Genomic DNA, 14,837 nt, shown 5'->3' on the forward strand with positions numbered 1-14,837 from the left:
TCTCTCTCTCTCTCTCTCTCTCTCTCTCTCTCTCTCTCTCTCTCTCTTTCTCTCTCTCTCATTTTCAGAGGGTAGTCCATGAGTCTTGATTTTCTTCTGCTTATTAAACTCCAGACAGGTAATGAAGAAACAATGTCTCCTGCAAGTTAGGGGTGAGAACTGGGAAAAATCGGATCTCTTAGGAAGTTAGAGAGCATCTCTGGGCTTCAGTTTTTCTGAGTTAGTAAGATGTAGAGAACCACATCCATCTTATAGAGATGCAGACAGAGACAGCAAGTTAGTTAACAAAACATCCAGACTGGCCTTGTTCTACAGGGATGATAAATCTATTTTCCCTTTCTTCTCCCTCCCCCTCCTCCATGTCTCTACCCTTTTCCCTCCTTTCTTCCCTTCAGTATCAATTTCTCTACACAGCTCTCTCTGAGAAAATCCCAGCCATTTAAACTTCATGTCCCTGAAAATAATCTTACCTTTGTAGACCTGAGGACTGATTGAGATTTTGGTCCTGAGTTTTCCCCACAGGTAATCCGTCCATGCTTCTGGAACACCTGCCATCTTTCTCTCCTCCTCGCTTCTCAAAACAAAACCTTGCTGTGAATCATGCCAGGTACTCAGGAGCGAAATGTACATCACTGGTGTCTGGCCACTGAGACCTTGACATAGGCCTGACATCTGCGGGTCACTATCTGGAGCCTTTTCACATCTTTGGTCTCTCTTAGCTAGAACTTCTTATTCACTACCTTGGAGGTTCCTAAAATCACTGCTTGAATGGCCTTTTCTTTTCCGTATTTGTAAATGGTTCTCTGTTGCCTATAGCTAAGGTCCCAGCAACTCTTTCAAAAGTCTCAACTCTTGGACCCTGGCCCACTTCCAGTCTTATTCCTCTTTATTGATCAATCACTCATTTTGCTGTACTTATCTGAAATTCCTGATGTTTCCTTCTCACACCCCCATCTTTTCTGTGAACCCATGCCCATCTTGAAAGACATGTGTTGAATTGTCTAATGCTCATTCTCTGTCCACTAGTCTTCCTTGTCTCGGGTCTGATCTTGACTTCTCTACTCAGGTTTTTCTAAGGTCACACTTCAGCCTTTTCTCCCCGACACTCTACAGAGCGTAATAGGCGATCACTTCCCAAATTATTGGATCATGAAAACTTTTAAAATCGTAGTGTATGGAGCTGGAGAGATGGCTCGGTTGGTAAAGTGTGTGCAAGCACAAGAACCTGAGTTCATATCTCCTGTGCTCATGTTAAAATGGGGCCTGACAGAGCCCATGTGCAAGTGTAGTTCTAGGGGAGGGTGATAGGTTGGTCTTTCAAGGTCACTGACTAGCAAGCCCAAGGAATTTGAGAGATGCTCAAAAAGTAAAATGAATGATCAGTTAAGGCACCTGACATCATCATCCTCTGGCTTATACACACGTGCGTGCATTTGTGCACACACAGAGGCACACACAGAGGCAGGCACACACACACACACAAATGCACACAGGTACGTGTACCCCCACATATCCATACACACAGAATAAATGTACTGTAAAATAAAGTGTACAGACACCACAGAATGCATTGGCAAGTCAATGCCTCTTTGAAAGAGCATCAAGAATTCAGACCACACAGTTTTTATAACTTTAGGGTTGAATCCGTCAGCTTAGGTCCACATATAAGGTACATTACCATGCTTCTTCCTCTCTGTTGCTTTCCTTAAAGCATAACATAAAGCTTCGTTTGTCATAGATGTAGGGTAGCAATCAGAAAACAGAACACAGACTTGGTTATTCGTGTTTGAAAAGGAAACAACTTTTCTTTGAAGTTCCCAGTCTTTGTATCTCTTTGATTTATGTACCACTTAAGAGCTGTAAACCCAAGCCTCTTATTAAAACTTCCATTTGCAGCTAGAGATACGTTTGTGTATTCTTTGTGTTTTACATGCATTAAGAGATGAATAGTCTCACAGATGTGTTCTGAGCTTACCAGTCACAGATGTGGTTAGAGCTGATGGTAGATGATAATGTCTATCCCTCATGCTCATTCATGCATCTGGTGGTCTCCATGACAACAGCTCCTCCTCTCCTCAGTGTGCCACGGACTCCAAACAGGTACATACAGTCTAATAACAACTATGTACAAATGGTTACAAGCAGTGTAATAGCAATGACTATTTACAATCTTAGTATTTTGTTATGTAAAATGTAACTTAAACTAAAAACACCAATAGGGCTATGTTACCATTGGAAATGTAGCTCAGTGATAGACCGCTGGCTTAGCCTGCATTAGGCCTTGTGTTGGCATTCTGTTATCAGTTTGGTCATTGTCTTATTGTGTGCTTTTATCTGTCTACCTTGAGGCTTAAACACAGCCTAGAGTTCTTCTGTGGCCCATAGAGGATCTGTGTTTCTATCCATGGTCTGATTACTTTCCACTCTAGTGGAAAGGGAGTTTCAAATTGGCTCCTGCTAATTATCTCCCTGCCATTCTATGACTAATACTGTTTATCCCTCCATAATGAGGACAAGTGATGTTGTTATTAATGTAGCCTTACCGAGCTTACTTTCCAACAAACTTAGTTTCTCTTCTTTCTTCTTGCTGGCCTGGTGCTCCGACAGTTTCAGAGAAAGCGTGGAAAAATCATCTTACTCCGACTGGCTCATAAATAACAGCATCGCGGAGCTGGTTGCTTCGACAGGCCTTCCTGTGAATGTCAGTGATGCCTACCAGGACCCACGCTTTGATGCTGAGGTAAGATGAGCCCTCTATTTCGAGGTCCTGTTGTCACAATGTTGATGGCTTTTCTGGTTGAGGTGGAGAAGGAATGTCATGCAGAGCCACAGTAACCAAGATAATTGACACTTCTGTGCCCTCTGTGATCTGGTACCCAGCATTGCCTGCTGTTGGCTGCTATAGTCTGGGTCTTCCCAGATTTGGGGTGAAATGATGATCCTTAGTTTGACACTCTCATAATAGGGCAGACTTGATATTAATCTGTGAGATAATAATAAAAACACATATATGACACACTCCTTGGCCAACAGAAGCTAGAATCACTAGCATATTTTAAAAATTGCTCCCAGTAAACAGGATAGCCCTGGCTCTCCTGGAACTCACCCTGTAGACCAGGCTGGCCTTGAACTCAGAGATCCACCTGCTTCTGCCTCCCAAGTGCCGGGATTAAAGGCATATGCCACCACTCTCCTTGCAGTATTTTTTTAATTTTAATCTAATTAATTTACTTACTCTTGACTTCGTCTTGACTTTCAAGACTCTTGAACAGGGTCTTGTTATACAGCAGTTCTCCTGCCTACCTGTGGAGTATTGGGATGACACACATGAGCCAGCCCAAGTCGTATTTCACAATGATCACCCTGGCTATTGAATAGAAAGTAAATTGCTACTGAGAGGGACATTTAATCCCTAATATGTTAAAAAACTAGGGGGTTATTATAGCCATTCATAGAATTGAGAGCTGATTCATGCTTAGATGTGTGAGGATGCAATCGTATCGTCTCTCAGACCCCACAGATCATCTTGTGTATAGCTGTTATGAGGACCTATTGATGCCATGGAAGCAAGAATCTAAATCTGATAAATGACTCATTAGATCGTCTTTTCGTCTTTTCTCTGGAGATGTTAAATCCCCCAATTCCCCATCCCTTGAACCAGTCCTCTCCCAGGCTCCATTCTCCATGGTTTTTCTCTTCTTCCTGGCTTCCATGCTCCCATCTTGGAAACTCTTTGATGAACTCCCAATCTGTCCGAATGGTGATCACCTTCCAGATCTCTGCACCCTGAGACACAGAGTTTGAACTGTAGGAAAGCACATAGTCTTGTGTGTCTTTACTTTGACTGTGAGGAAGAGTACCCCAGCACCTGGTGGTACGGCTTCTGGAGGGAAGATGGCATGGGTGTCAGTATTTGCATGCTGTAGCACTGTGTGTAGAGCAGAGAGCGGTGTAGTAAGTTCTCTCTCTTGCTATGTCTCTCTTCCTTGATCTGAGAAAGAGCTGGTCCTAAAGAAAATATTTCTGTTCATACAATGTTATTAAGAAAAGCTCTCAGAATCCCATGATTGCCACTAATAATAAATGAACAGCCCAAGGACTTTGGCTATGCAGAAAATCATAATTGCCAGTTGTTCCAAAGTCAGCATGTTTAATTGGCTGTGGGAAGGATAACTGTTTCCTGACCTAGATCAGATCACTAAATTCCGTGTGAATTGCTGCCACTCTGCTTTTAGCTCTGGACCATGGGGAAGATCAAATTCTAGAGAAACAGAAAAAAGAAAAACAACAAATTAAATCATTGCCTTTTCCCCTGAGTTCATAAATATCTATACAATATACGAGAACATGTGCACACCTATATGCCCACCCCTACCCCAGATTAGAAAAGATCATTACTTTTGGATTTTTATATTGATTTTCCCTGGCCCCATCTCCATATTCCTTACGCCCATGGGTAACCAATATCCAGAATTTGAATTTAGCGTTTCTTTGCTGGCCTATGTAGGTTCACTGCACACATTTAAAGTTCTTCCAACTATGTTTGCATATTATATCTCTCTGAACTTTAAGTTGACTAATAGTGTGTGTATTCACCTTCGGCTTTTTGCAGTCAGCATTATGTGATTGATTCTGCCAAGTACGAGCAAGCTTCACCTTGCTTATCCAAAAGGATTCTGATTATACCTTTAAGTCCAATGTTTTAATGATCTGTCATTTGAATGATGAATGAATGAAAAAGGCCATCCCTCTGCCCTTTGCTGGTTGCTTTTAATTGATATGATCAATAAAATGACTGGAAAAAAAAAGAAATGAAAAGACATGACTGCCCCCAGGCATGGTGGAGGAGAAGGTTTATTATGAATATGAGGGAGAATCCAGAAGGGGGCAAAGATAGGGACATCTGGGAGAGTTCAGAGTGAACACAGCTAGACTGAGCCAACCCATGTGAAGGGAGAGGGAAGGAAGAACAAGAGAGGAGCTGCCAAGTGAGAGGCGTGGCCTGTGCCAAGAGAGCAAAAGGGATTAAAAAAAAAAAAAAAGATCAGTGTAGCCAAAATGGCTGGATTCTAGATGGAAGAGCCAGCTTGGGGAAGGGCAGTCCAAATACTCCCTGGAGAATTCAGGGTAGGAGTTAGGGTATGCCAGCTGAGGTGACCAGCATCAGTTTTGATATGTTAATAGACACCTCAGGTAGCCATTTGTCCTGGTTTGAGACCTAATATGTGTGCCTAACATGTGTGTGTCTGTGTGTGTCTGTGTGTGTGTGTGTGTATCTGTATATGGATCTGTATCTGTATATGTATAAATTTTAAGGACAGTTTTCAAATTGATTTATTTAATGTAAATGAGTGTTTTGCTTGTGTGTGTGTGTGTGTGTGTGAGAGAGAGAGAGAGAGAGAGAGAGAGAGAGAGTCAGCCCTGTATAAGTATGTATCTGGTACTGGTGGAGGTCTGAAGAGAGTCTAGGATACCCTGGAACTGGAGTTATGGATGGTTGTGAGCTGTCACGTGAGTCCTTTGCAAGAGCAACAAGTGCTCTCAACTGTTGAGCCATCCCCTTTGCCCTTTGCTGGTTGCTTTTAAACCATAGAACAAATCAAAAATGTGATAATGATGCTAAGATGATTATTGATCCTTTTAATAAATAATTCACTTCATCAAGCCTTGCTTTGCTGCATAAAGTATAAGAGCAAGCTGGCTTTCCAATGTCTGTGCCATTCCCACCTTAGAATAACTTCTGGGAGGTTTAGAAGCTCAGCCCAAGCATACACAGGAAGAGAATGATACTTGTTTTCAGATCTTAGTTTTATAATTGTTGCTTTTCCTCTTGAGAGAAGCTACAAAGGATGGTTTTAAGGTGCTCTCAACCCCAGGTGCTGTCAGGTACCTGTTGAGGGGGCTGCGAGGCAAGTAATCTCAGCTGTCCCCTGCTGGGTAATCTCTTTGTCAGCCTCTTAAATAGTTAATGGAGTTTCCTCTGATGGAGAACTAGCAGAGGGATCTGGTGATCATCCACCTTCTGTTTCCCTAGTGTCTGACTCTCACCAGTGATACCTGTTGGTCTTGAAAATGTACATGTGTATAAGGCCAAATTTCTTAGGAAGCCATGACAGAATGCTATATACAATAGTTATATCGCCGAAAAATGAGCTTTAAAATTGCCACTTATGATCACTGTAACTATTCTTATGTTTCAAGAATCTATGATCCTTTAAAACACCTGAAAAAATTATTAATATACCTTGACTTTATCTATTGTGGTATAAAAACACTCATGTTGATAGATTTTGGGGGTACGTTTTGTATTTATCAGCTATTATATATCTTCTTTTAGGGGAAGTGCTGCCTATGTTTGCTTCTAAAGATGTTGAAAGGAATGCTGTTATGTGTAGCCCTCCAGAGAAGACCACTCAGACACAGTTTATAGCTAACTGAAAGTCTTTATTCTTGCTGGCTGAGACTACATTCAAGTAGTTAGTAACCTAGGTGTGGCCTCGAAAGTCCAGAGCACAGGGTTTTGAATGCAGAAACCATGTCCTGGCATTTTGCTCAGCAGCTGCACATGTGCAGGGTAGGGAAGGGGTGCACTCCTCAAAAGCAAGTTTAAACAGGAGCTAACACAACCAGTTCACTGGATGGGGTTCAAACCAATAGGCAGTTTCGCAGAAACTGAGATAAATTGGCTAGAACTTCCAAGCCTTGGGTTTCTAGAATAGAGTTGGGTAATTTTCCATGGGATCCTCCATCAAGGAAATCAAATTCTCGTTAAACCGGAAATGGCCTCAGCACAATGGAGGATCCTTGCCTTGTCTTCTTGCCCTGTCACAAAGTGACATGTATTGATTTTCTGCTGCTGCATGATAAATCACGGTGACTCAGCAACTAAGAACCCCGTACCCTCCATCATGCAGCTTCTGGTGGTCAGAAGTCTAGGAATGATACCTCTGGGCTCTCAGCTCAGGATCTCCCATGGCTGAAGTCAAGGTGTTAGCCAAATGGCATTGGTATTTGTATGCTGATCAGATTGATGGCAAAATGGAATTCCTTGTCTGGTAGAGTACTGGCTATGGCCAAGGATGTCCGTGTGTGAGGAGACAGTTTCCTGAGTCCAGCCATCTCAGGAACAAAACCACCTTAGTGGCAAGAACATAACTGAGTTTATTATTCTAGATTCCAGATCAGAGTCCAGGAAACGGCAAAAGCTGACTCAAGGGCTCAACCAGGTGACCCAGCTAAGGCCCAGTCACCAACGTTAACTTGCTCGTTTAACTCCTGTGTCAAAATATGATTGGTTAACGCATCAGCCCACCATGCTCACCCACTCTTTGTGTTCTCATCCTTTAAAAATGTTGTAAGATCTCCCTTCTGGGATGCTGTTCAGATCCTGAACTGGCCACCTCCCTGTGTGTGCAGATACATCTGTAAGAGAAGATAACGACAGCATTATTCCAGACTGCTACCCACCATCATCTCTAAGATTAGAGCTTTTGGTTTCATTGTTGCTTTGACATTTTCACATGTTCATAGTATTTTTATGACCATGCAAGATTACAAAGTTTTCAAAGTTTTTAGAATCTTTATGACTTAAATGAAATTTTACCAAGGTACTGAGAGCTTTCTGAAAATTATGTTAAAAAATTATTCGAGGATTTTAAAATATGAGAAGTAAAACAACTTATTTAGATAGTTGGCTTTTTCTTGCTTCTGCCTGTGTGGAATATTTTTGGAGTTTGGTTCTGAGATCGTTGTTTAGTACTGGCCTAGCATCATGTTGGTGAAGTGTCTCTGTAGATGATCTGTCCTAGTATCATGTGACTTCTTGTACTGCACACTGTACTTAGAAAGCACCTTCAACAGCAAACAAGTATTTTAGCTTTCCCTTTGCTTGGCATTGGGCTTCCGAATTCAACTCTTGTAATTGGCTGTTGTGTAGAACATCACCTGTGTTGCTTTCTGCCCTTAGTTTCACCCTAGATTAAAAAGAAGATGCTGCACAAATACATTAACAGAAAACAAGCCATTATTTAATCTAGTGTATTCTATTTTCTTGATTATTTCAGTATTTGCTTCCAATTGAACAGTTACAGGAAGAGTTTCCAGGGCTATTTTATCTGGAGTTTGTAGTCTGACCACAGTCAGAACGAATGAGGAGCTCACTATTTTAATAGGAGGGGCTCTTTAAATAATGAAGAACAAAAAGTAACTTGAAGCTCAAACTGGCTTTATGTAAGAACTGGCTTGGTGGGCTCTGCTTTTGTTAGAAACGCGTGAGTGGCCGGAAGTCCACCATCACCCAGACTCCCTCGGCCACTGAGTTACAGAGCTAATATTGAGGTTTAGGACCGTGTTCTGACCCTAAGCCACTGCCTTCCATCCCATGCGATTTCTCCCTGTGAAGTTCTGATTTTTAAAAGCCTGTTGTAGATGACTCAAAAGTACTTGCCCTTGTAATGTTGCACTTAAGGATAATGGGGCCCCAGACTCCGAGGTCCTCTGCTTGAGCGCATTAGAGCCCATTTCAGCTGTCAGAGCTTCACAGAGGAGCACTTCATAGTGTCAGCCTGGCAGGACAATGCATTCTCTATTCTCTAGAACACCTTCCGCTCCATCAGTTACGCTTCTGGTAAAAAGGAAACTGCTAAGCTGAAACCATTGATGAATAATGTTCCGTGGATCTGCGTGCGAGCACACGCTCCTGCTCTCTGCCAGCCGCTCACCCTACGAGCTAGTTCAGATCTTTTTTCAAAATTAGGGTTCGGTGGGGAAGATTGGGGCGTGGACACAATTCCTGATAGTAAGAAGGAGTGGGGCGGTGTGGGGACACCAGGGTTACTGAAACAGTGAGATATGATGAGGGATAGTAGTGAAGACAAATATGAGCCCCCCAGTTCAAAGACTCAGGCAGGTCTCCCGGGCCTTACCTCGTAGCACAAAGAACCGGGTTTGTGTCCTCTGTTTGGTTTGGGTTCGTTGTTTGGCTGCTTGGGGTTTTGTCTTGTTTGGTTAAGAATTTAAGGAATCATTTGTAGGTGATTTAGAAGATGTTAGGATTAAGTTTATATTCAGGATGAAACCGTAGACTCTATTCTCATTTCTGGGAAATGAAGGGACTGGACTGACTGTTCTCCCTCATCTAGCCATAGACCTTAGTCCTTAGTCCTTAGTCCTTAGTCCTTAGTCCTTAGTCCTTAGTCCTTAGTCCTAGAACCAGAATGTTTACCCAATAGATGAATCTATGGATAATGTAGAGGAGGGAAAGGAAACATATCACAGATTAAAGGAAAGTAACATATTACCAGTTCATTTTACACTTGCACTTTGGGAGGCTGAAAACCATGACAGGTCTGTTTTGAAGGACCCAGTAGCTAAAATCATCAACCATCTTTAATTGGGTCTCTTAGCTAGCAATATCTCATCAGGACAGGTGTAGGCAAGTCTTTAAGTAGATAGATTTTTAATTGGCTAGTACTGGGCACCCTGATGGAGTATATTTATTTGAACTGTAGCCTGTTAGGAAGGCCGCTTCATCTCACATAGACTTGTTTGAGGGCTTCTAATGGTGTGAATTTTATATGAGGATGATTAGGTAGAAAGTCTATGGAATAATAAGGCAGGAATGTTTTGACAGGTATTTCTTTGACTGTTAACAATGTCTGCAGTTCCAAAATGCTTTAAATACATTAAAACACATTCACACACATATATTTTCACAAAGCAAACTATAAACAAGAAAAAGAGAATCAACTGGAACATCAGAATCAAAATGTGTTTCAGTCAGGTTCTCTAGGGCAGCGTCTCCCAGCCTTCCTAATGCTGCAACCCTTTAAGACAGTCCCTCATGATGTTATGATGACCCAACTCTAAAATTATTTCATTACTACTTTATAACTATAATTCTGCTACTTTTATGAATCACAATGAAATATCTGATATGTGACTCCAAAGGGATCCTGACCCACAGGTTGAGAACTACTCCTCTAGAGGAGCAGAAACAAGGAGATACATGTGCATATATGCATACATGTACATACATATTCATTCATTCATTTAAAATATACATACAATTCATTAGCAAACCTTAATGAACATTAAATATTTCATGTGGTGTGTTACGTGTTATGTACTACGTATTACATATCGTACTATGAGATGCCAAGAACCCGGCTTTCAGTCATTGAGGCTGGCTGCCGAAATAGTCAGAGTAGTCCTAGAATATCTATCTACCTTGGGAGAGGTGGGCAGTTAGTCCACAAGGCAGGGTACTTCAGTAGTTGCAGTCTGGCACTGGAAGCCTGGGAAATTTCTAAGGAGTCCTCGCTCCCTACTCTACTGTGAAAGCTTGGAAGTGCTGACTCTGCTGCAAGAGATGGAATCGCAGAAGCTGAGGTAAATCAGCTAAGGGGAGAGAAGAAGGCCAAACCAGCAAAAGGTGAGGTCAGCTTCTTTCTGAAACATTGGTTTTTAATCTGGGCTTCATCCTAAAGGTTCCTCCACAAATGGGACAAATCAAATCAGGACAATTGTTCAGGTGAGGCTCCCTGTTCAGGTGATTCTACTTTGTGTCAAGCTGGCATTAATACCAACCATAACAGGATATAACCAGTGTTTCTAGTGTGGTATACAGGAGACAGGGATGATAAAATTGTGGCATTGGGAGTCTGGGGTGACTTGCTCGGGAGTTATTCAGCCAACATTTGTTTGTGGAGTTTTATTTGCTGGTATAATCTGGAGATTTGTTATCAATTAATTTGTTATCAGTTAATGGCTTTCCATTATTATGATAAAATATACAAGACAATCAACTTAGTAGGAGATAAGTTTTATTAGGATTTGCACTTTCAATCCATGATTGCTCCATTCTATTGTTTGGGTCTGTTGTGGTAATAGCATGTGTTAGAGAAAACTGGTTCACAGTAGCTATCACTGGGAGGGAGAAGGGCTGCAGTTCCAATCTTTTGAACACTGTGTCTTCCAAAGACCTACCTTCCTCCCATTGACAGCACCCTCCAAAGTTCCCACCACCTGCCAGTAAGAAGGCTACCCCTTCAGCATACGAGCCTCTGGGGAACATTTCAGATTTAAGCTATGACACTAATGGTTAGGAGTTATTCTTTCCCCTATGCTGAATCATCCTTCTTTGTCCTGACTTGGGATTCATTGTTTAGCAGTCCTGTGCATCTATAACGGGTGCCACTTTCCTTCTCCTCTTTCAGCTCATCAGAGGATGACATAAGCTATCAGGCCTTACTCAGTTTTCCAGAAACAATATCCTGCTACTCACAGCAGAGCTGAGCAATGTCTTAATGATCTTTAATCAGAAACTTTACTCCCTTCACGCTCTGGTACCCGCCTTAGCTGTCCTTTCTCACTTGGAGGACTCATCAGGAGTGATGATCACCGCCCTACTCCCCGACACTCATTCACCCATCTGGTAACCAGGGAGACCCTCTTCCCCCTCTTCCCCCAGACACAGTGAGAGAAATGTAAAGACACAAGCTTCTCTGTTGTCTCATGGCTCTCTGGTGTTCAGCAGATTGAAGACTAGCTCCGTGCAGCACAGCTTTCTCAGCGTGCCCTTCCTCTGCTGCACTTGACTTTTATTCCCGATCCCACCCCTTCATCGCTTCACCATCTCCACCTTTAACTAACCTACCTGCTGATAAATTGAACAACCTCCTTTCAGTCTGTCACCTATTTTATCATCCTGTGCTGTTTACACCACTGTGCCTGTGTTTGCTCGATTTTGAACATAACTAGTTGCCTTGTGTGCAAGTAATTTATATTCCTTATTTAAAATTTAGGAACTAGAATCAATCATTTTTAAACTCCCAGAGGTAATGGATTCAGAGGGAACTGTCGTGGTTATAACTTCTGAAGGATCTGTCAGTGTATATGAGGATTTGCACATCCACAGATACCTGTACAGTTATCGATTAACAGAGAAAATGTTTCCCATGTCCAGATACACTCTTCTATAACATGACTGTAATCAGATGCATGTTGCTCTATTGTGTGGGTGAGCTATGGTCTACTTCTGGATATTCATGCCATTTTTGATACATTATTATGATAAATAATAATGTGCTTCATACTCATATTGGGAATTTCTGTCTACAGTTTTGATAATTACCATCAGACATGTGGTATCAATACGTGGCATCAATAAGTCGGAAGTTACTTATACTTTTTGTGCTCTAGATGCACATTAATAAATCAATTTCTGGAAAGACTGTAGTGATGCACTCATGTTTTCGAAAAGTAGTAAAGTCTTGGGTTAAGATCACAAGCTCTGTAGTCCTGGCCCATCTTTCTGAGCCCTAAGTCATGGGTCCTTCATGTTTCACTTCTTCAGGTCTTCATTATTTATGTTTTTGGACAGGTTCTGCCTTGATGATTTTACCCATACAAAAGCTCTTGTGCTCTTTGTCCACCTTGATTCCAGGGTCACTTTGAACGCCCTATTGTTTTGGTCAGATCTCCCAGGTTCCCCATTATCATCTTACTCAAGCTGGATATTCATGTTTCCATCCTTATGGATGAGAGAGTTCATATACCCAGAATTTCTTTTTAAATATATATATATATAATGCTTTAAAAATGATAGGTAAATAAATTTCTTTTTCTAGCAAGCAGCCTAAGTAAGGTTTGTTTTTCTCACCCCCCAGACTCCAGAGCTCTCCAATCTCACTGAATGTTCCTATTCCATTGCCCTCTGTGATGTAAAGCATCCCTAAGCTACATAAGATTTATGAGAGAGATTAGATAAGAGCTTCAGTTGCCTCAGAACTGGGGGAGACAAGCACACCTACTGTTCTGTACTGGCTCAGACTACCATGGTCTGTCCAGGGCTGTGTGACCCTTTCTTGGCAAAACAAAGGGGGCCGAGCCTTTCTAGGGAAGCCGGAGCTCCTTGCCCGTAGGTTATATCCATGAAGCTTCATCAACCCGACTGCCTCCTCTTCCTGCTTGCTGGCATCGTCTTAATTCTGATGTTATCCTTAGGGAAAGGAAGAAAGCCATTCTGTTCTTTCAAGAGATAACTTTGATGGATGTGTTTGTTATTGTCTGGCCTCCTTCGAACCAGGCTCTCCCATTCAAGGCGGTAAATCTTTCCAAGCCTTACCTGATAAGGGCAGATGGTAACAGTACCTACCTCGTTGGGTTATTTGAAGAGTATATAAAATAACTCAAGAGAAGGTGCTGCAGGGAGGACTAACACACAGTGAGCAACCAATAAATGTTATCTTCAATGCCATCATGGAAGATTTGTTTTTAAAGGGTCTAAAGCTGTTCTTGATTTCTCTATAGTCTTTTTTAGAACTTTCTCAAATACTACAGTTTGAACATTGTCTACTTGGACACAATCTTATCTTTGTTTCTGTCTCCAGTAGTCTGAATTCTTCAAGGACAATGACAAGTTCATTTTTATATTCCCAATACACTACAATCCACATAGGGAAGGCATTAATAAATATCTGTGAGAAGGGTACAGTGGATGAATGATTTTTTTATGCTCATTTTTGTTTTAGTTTGTTTTGTTTTACATCTGGAATTTGTTTTTTTGCGTTTTAAATAATTTAAGAAAAAAATTATGATTATAATATAATTGTACTGCTTCCTCTTCACCCCTCCAAAACCTCCTGTGTATACCCACTGTATGAACTAAGGATTTGAGCACCAGATGTATAAACTGACAGAATGATACTCCAGTCTGTGGTTAAGTAGAAGGTTTTGTTGTAGACTGGAGGAAGAGTACAGCCAGAAGAGGAATCCAGAGCAGGGAGAGAACGGAGTAGACTGAACAAGGCCAGCAGACTGGAGAGAGAGAAAAAGGGGAGGAGGACCAAGAAAGGGACAGAACAGAACAACAGGGTTATAAAGATAATGAGAATCTGGGATAGAGAGGCCCCTGAGCTGGAGACAGTCAGTGTAAGGGCAGGATGAGGAGGCCAGCATGGACTCTGAAGTGTGTGAAAGGAGCTTGTGATGCTCAGGGGTCCTGGAGGTCAGCATGTGCTTGGCTATGCTGATAGACACCACAGAGACTCATCTGTGCCTTCTGCCACCGGGGAACTGCCTTTGAAAGTTCCTAAGGAATGCTAGCATTGATCTAACTGCCAGACTCTGGACTCACTCTTCAAATTCATGGCTTCTTTTTCTTTAATTGTTGGTGGTAGTGTTGTTGGTGATGGTGGTAGTGGTGGTGGTGGTGTGTAGGTGTAGTGTGTGTATCTTCCTAAACACTGCATACACCTGCTCAGTCTGTATAATGTGACTTGTGTGTATGTTTCCGGGGCTGACCATCTCATAAAGGATCATAGCTGGCGATCTTCCCTCTCCATCTTCAACATTCCTTAGCGGTCTATAGTCCATTGTCTAGAGTTGAGGCCCCCTAAGTTTAACCCCCTTCCATATTAGCATGTCTGTTGTTATCATCCTTGTTCAACTCATGTTTAGGCTGGGATTCTTAAAAAACCTATCCTACATTCTATGTTAAATGAAAGAGGAAAGCCAGATGGCGTAGCATCATATGATTGAAAGGTAAAAGAACTGAAGAATAAGATGGCACAATGGTGTGGCTAGAAAATCCCAAACAATTTACAGATGACCTATTAAAATTAATAATTGAAATAGACATATGGATGGATACAGGTTATATACATATATACACATATTCTATTTCTATATACCAATAACATTTGGCCCTTGTGTTTGTAAGTTCTGTGTCTGTGAACTCAAACAATTATGGATTGAAAATATACCAAAAAGAAAACGTTGCCTCTTGAGCTAAGGTGATGGAACATGCCTTTTCTCCCAGCACTCAGAAGGCTGGG

General features: G+C 41.7%; 1 protein-coding gene across 1 annotated transcript in view; it reads left to right on the forward strand.

The window, feature by feature from the left end:
- Pde11a (phosphodiesterase 11A) overlaps positions 1-14,837 on the forward strand; it is a 343,221-nt gene that overhangs the window by 166,618 nt on the left and 161,766 nt on the right. The window contains exon 6 of the mRNA XM_028762965.1: positions 2,608-2,740. Within this exon, the coding sequence (XP_028618798.1) occupies positions 2,608-2,740 (133 nt within the window). The remainder of the gene's footprint in view (positions 1-2,607; positions 2,741-14,837) is intronic.

The sequence above is a fragment of the Grammomys surdaster genome, unplaced genomic scaffold (genome assembly GCF_004785775.1).
Source record: "Grammomys surdaster isolate TR1022 unplaced genomic scaffold, NIH_TR_1.0 136, whole genome shotgun sequence".
NCBI lineage: Eukaryota > Metazoa > Chordata > Mammalia > Rodentia > Muridae > Grammomys > Grammomys surdaster.